At 40.6% G+C, this 5000-nt stretch overlaps 1 protein-coding gene across 1 annotated transcript in view; it reads left to right on the plus strand.

The window, feature by feature from the left end:
• LOC138052933 (epithelial cell-transforming sequence 2 oncogene-like) overlaps positions 1-5000 on the plus strand; it is a 44799-nt gene that overhangs the window by 35902 nt on the left and 3897 nt on the right. Inside the window, exons 27-29 of the mRNA XM_068899537.1 lie at positions 92-186; positions 698-811; positions 2756-2814. Coding sequence (XP_068755638.1) covers positions 92-186; positions 698-811; positions 2756-2814 — 268 coding nt within the window. The remainder of the gene's footprint in view (positions 1-91; positions 187-697; positions 812-2755; positions 2815-5000) is intronic.

The following is a 5000-nucleotide window of genomic DNA, read 5'->3' on the forward strand; positions in this document are numbered from 1 at the left end:
TCATTCTATCGTTGGACCTTTCCTTCTCTTTTTCTTTTTTTTTTTAATTTCGTGTTAATCCATTTTGCCAAATTTCTCTCTTGCTTTGAAGGTTCTCGCAGAAAAAAGTCGTTATTTTATTCGAGAGGATGATGTTACCTTGCTTTCAACTCCAAACATCGGCAAAGAAGTCAAACCGGAATTAAGGTAAGACAGCTTCGAGGACCGAATCGTCAGCTGTCTGTGAGCTGGAAGTTTTAGTTCAAGGGTGGATAAGGAAAGACCGGCGTTCTGAAAAGCAAATGCGCACGTTGAGATAAAACTAATGTGGGTTTGCTGCCTATCTTTAATTTAATTTCAGTTTCTGCTGTCATTTTAGCGGTTTTTTACAATGGAAATCGTTTGCATTATGTTACAATTCTTGTTTGTTATTCGCATTTCATTACTCCTCATTGAACGATGCAGTACTCGTGCGGCTAATTGATACAGACCTTGTTACTGGTTAAAAATTGGGAAATATAACCAGTTGACTTCAGCTCAGTCAAGGTCCAAACACGGCTATCGCTTACCAAACGTTTGTAGTGTCAGATATTTAATGTTTTTAAACTAACGTCGTTCTCAGTGCATTGCACGAAAGCTTTGCGGTGAACAAAAAGCTTGCGGAAAGATCACAGGAACGACCTTGGTCCTAAACAATTTTTTTGTTCTGATGTTTTAGAGTTTACCAGCAAGTGGGGGATCTGGGTTTGTTTTTGTTCAATGATGCCTTACTGTTGGCCACACTGACTTTCAAGTTCGTTCCTTTTCAAAGACTTGTTCGAAAGAACTACAAGTAAGATCATTCGGTGATACAGTAACTAATTTCAGCATGCATGTTTTTCTGCCGAGTAAAGTCAAACATAATTCCTGAATGTAATTTAATCCAAGATCTTGTCGTCGTTGTTGTAAATGTTGTTGTTATTGAATTGTTTGGGGTCGTGCGAAAAGGTCCAACGTGCATGACGGCTATCAATAGAGCGCTTTTGATCAGGGCAAGGAAAGTGATTACACGACCTCTGCTGGTCAAGAGGATATGGGGTAAAAGAGTGAACCCCTGTTCCCCATGATGACTATTGATACTTACATTCGGCCTTGCTAGCAAGATTATTTTTACCTGCTGTTCCGCGTGATGACACGGTGCACTTCCACTAACTGACCAAACCAACCCGTGTGCTCACTGAAATAACCACGCAGTGACACAGAACATCACCCCACAAGAATTTTGCTTTTAACCTTAGCGCGTAGAAATAAACGATATGATTTTTTACAATGACTGCAAAAAATTCTCGCGCGCTCATTGGCTAATTTTTACTGCCAATAGGCGGACAGGCACATAAATTTATAATTTATGCGATAATGACGCGATATTGCGCGCGTCAGATTAAAGTTTCTCGCATTTTTGTCTCGCTTTCTTCTCGTGTTTTGACTTAATTTTGACCCCTCTGCCTTTTTGTTATTGTAAAAAACAAATTGATGTCAGTTTTTCATGCGTCTGTCCTGTTATTGACAATGAATTTCGTCATAACATTTTCAAAGTAGTCTGCGGATCCACTCGGCTATCGCCTCGTGGATCCACAGCTACTTTGACAATGTTATGACGCAATTCATGATCAATAACAGGACAGACGCATGAAAAACTGACATCAATTGATGATGACGACAACGACGACGGTCTATCTCTCAGAGAATTTGTAAACCAGAGAATTGTAAACCGCCATCAGACTGTATGTGATATGTGCGATATATTTAACAATTATTCTACGAGGGCGCGCTGAATATGAAGTGATAGATAACCAACGACGCGCGTAGTGCCGAGGTGGTTATAATCATTTTATATCCAGCAAGCTCGAGCACAATAATTGTTTTATGAAAACTCCAGCATCAACAACTCTTCCACTGGAGCATCGATTTTTGCCTCGGACAATTCCAGTCCAAAACGGCTTTTGTCGGCCATTTTTCTCCTAGCTGCAAAAATGTTTTTCAACTCGCTTTATTGCTGACGAGTTCCTTGACCATATTAGGTACAGCAGGTATCTGAATCGATATCCTGCGTCCGGCGAGCCATTGAAAATGCTGGAAATCGGATATTCGTAGTTCAGTTTTTAATAAAACTCCATTAGCATTACCACATCAATATTCCCACCGCGACGACGACGTCCAAAAGGGCCACCTTTTTTTTTCTTTTTTTAAAATTTATTTATTTATTTATTTTACAGACTTACGGAACGAAAATAACCTACATACAAAAAAAAACACCTAGTACACTACTATTTACAAAGACATTATTCGACACTAATACATAGTAAACTACTTTAAAAACTTCGACTTACAATACATTACTTTACCACTTATGGGAGATTCGCTGTGGCTCCGTATTCTCTTGTGCTGGTTCATTAGTTAATGAGTTGGATTTGGAAGCGGATTCTCTTGGATCAAACGTCGCCCTTCGCCATCAACTGGATATGTCTTTGGTATTCTCGAATTCATCTCTTTGTAAATAGCCAACTTGTTGAACATTTGAGTTTTTCAGCATGTTATGTTTAAAATGAATTAGTCCTTTTGGTGCTCATTGTTTTGAAGCTCTTTGGAGTGTATCCTAATGAAAATTCTCTGTGTAAATGACACACATTTCTTTATGTTTTGAATTGGGACATTGCGAAGCTTGGTGATTCGATCAAATAATCTCTTGTTGCAAACGAGTTATTTAAGTAAACGAACTGTTTTGTCTTTGTCTCAGGTTTAAAGCTTGTTTGTCATTGAAGAAATTAAAAGTGGAAAATCTTGCTGATTCTAAATGTAAGTATCATTAAATTATTGTGAGTTATAGCCAACATGTTCTCAGTATCTCTGATATATTCGCCCTGGGTGCCGGACCGGCCTGGAATACACACATACTTAATTGTGCACTTCCCATAGGGGCTTTTCAGGGCTAATGAAACACAATCAACGAAACGACAGAACAGAACAACAACAACAGCTGTTAAGAATCCCAGCCGGCCAGAGGCAAACCAGTTGGTTTTAATGCTTTCACTCACGGGAATCAGTAACCTTGTTTTGCCATCGAAACAAAAGAAAACATTTACATGATAATAGAGTTCAATTTCCGGAGAATTAGTTGGGAACACCATCATGGGCCCCCTTCCATTGTTTAGGAACACCAACATGGCCGCCGTGACGTCACGTGAAAACACTCCATTTGCAAATGCAGCTGAGAAGTTGAACCAGGAACTACCAGGAACAAATTCAACAAGTGGTCAGAACGGGTGTTGAACCCGGGATCTCCGGGTCTCAAGACAAGCACCCTTACCACCGGCCAGCACAATGGCCTTAAGAAATATGTGGGTTGAGTTTTTTCGGTCCTCACTCTCCCTTCAAGAAATTTTTCTCCGGGTACTCCGGTTTTCCAATGACCGGAACCACTCTCAGTGTCTCACAACGCCACGTGACTACGTTGGTTGAGTATCAGACTTTCGTGCGGGATATCGCAGGTTCAAAACCCCGGTCGGACTTTAACTCAGAGTCTAAAAAATAAGGGAGGAGCATGTGCTGCCTTTGCAGCGGAGCGGAGCACCATCGATAAGAAAATATAATAACCTATCTCTGCGAGAAGAGTTGGTTTTGGTCACCGCACGATCGTACGTCCACGCCCTGCATGTATGCCAATGTGAAACTCTGGTGCAACCCGTGTTTTTTGGCAGGAACATCGTTGATATTGCACATCCATGTTATTGTTAATTGACACCTGTCAAAGCAAGGTATCTGCCGACCAGTATCACATGACTATATCGCGGGCTCAAGTTCAAAGCTGATCGAGGTCAGCTAGATCTTTTTTAAGTTGAACGCTGACCAGGTACTGGTTTTGATTGAATCGCAGGTTCAAGCCAGGTTAACTTAAGCCCCGTTTTCACGAGCAATTTTTATGAGACAATCTTATGTGGCAAATATATTTGATCGTGTAGATAGCGCAAAAAATAATTGTTGACAATTCGCAGTTAAGTGGGTCAGCAATGCCTTTGGACAGCAGCAGAAAAAAGCAGAAACACAAGGCGAGGTTGTCTGGTTGTTCTAAAATGGCGCTCAAACCTTCCCCTCTATTAACTCCCCTCAAACTAAGAGGCGGAAATTTGTCACATGTTATGTTATGTGAGGGGGGGGGGGGGACCTCGGTGTTGGTGGTTTATCACTCAGAGAATTTGTAAACCAGAGAATAATTATTGTAAACCACGATCAGATTGTACGTGATAAGTGCGGTACATATGTAATTTATTGAATTAGCATTACCACATCAGTATTACACAAACGAAATGAAATGTTGCTAAAACCCAGTGGGAACTCGGAAAAATCCGAGCTCCAGATGGGATTCGAACCCACGACCCTCCGTGATTTAATTAACAATTATTCCATGAGCGCGCGTTGGATATGAGATGGTAAATGACCAGTCTCATATCCAACAAGCGCGAATGGAATAATTGTTTTAAATTCCTTAAAATCCAAAAGTTTGGAAGTACGAAATACGAGCGAAAAAAGGGAGAAAATCCTAGCGAAATCGAAAAAACTTGATGAAGATGCGATGTTGTGTAATACCTGATGGTCAGACAGACGCAGGCTCATCACAAAAACATTTCTTATCTTTTCGCGTACTTCTAAGCTTCGAAATTGATCCAGACTTTCCCCAAAAACGTTTTTCTTGTGCTTTATACGAAGAGAAATTTCGATTTCTGACGTAAAAAAATTTAGCTTAGCAACGTTTAGCGCAATCATTTACCATATATGGTCAAACTAAGGTATATGACCTGATAACCGAGATCGAGTGAACCAATCAGAGCACGAGAATTGCATTATTCGAGGTTGAGAATTTAATAATCGGATTTATCATATGGCCCGTACGGCCCTGCGCGCGCTTTCAATGCAAAACTATTGGGAAAATGCCCGTATGAGGGCCATACGCATTAGCGCGACTGCTCTGTGCGATGCAATTTTAG

The sequence above is a fragment of the Montipora capricornis genome, chromosome 6 (assembly GCF_036669925.1).
Source record: "Montipora capricornis isolate CH-2021 chromosome 6, ASM3666992v2, whole genome shotgun sequence".
Classification (NCBI taxonomy): domain Eukaryota; kingdom Metazoa; phylum Cnidaria; class Anthozoa; order Scleractinia; family Acroporidae; genus Montipora; species Montipora capricornis.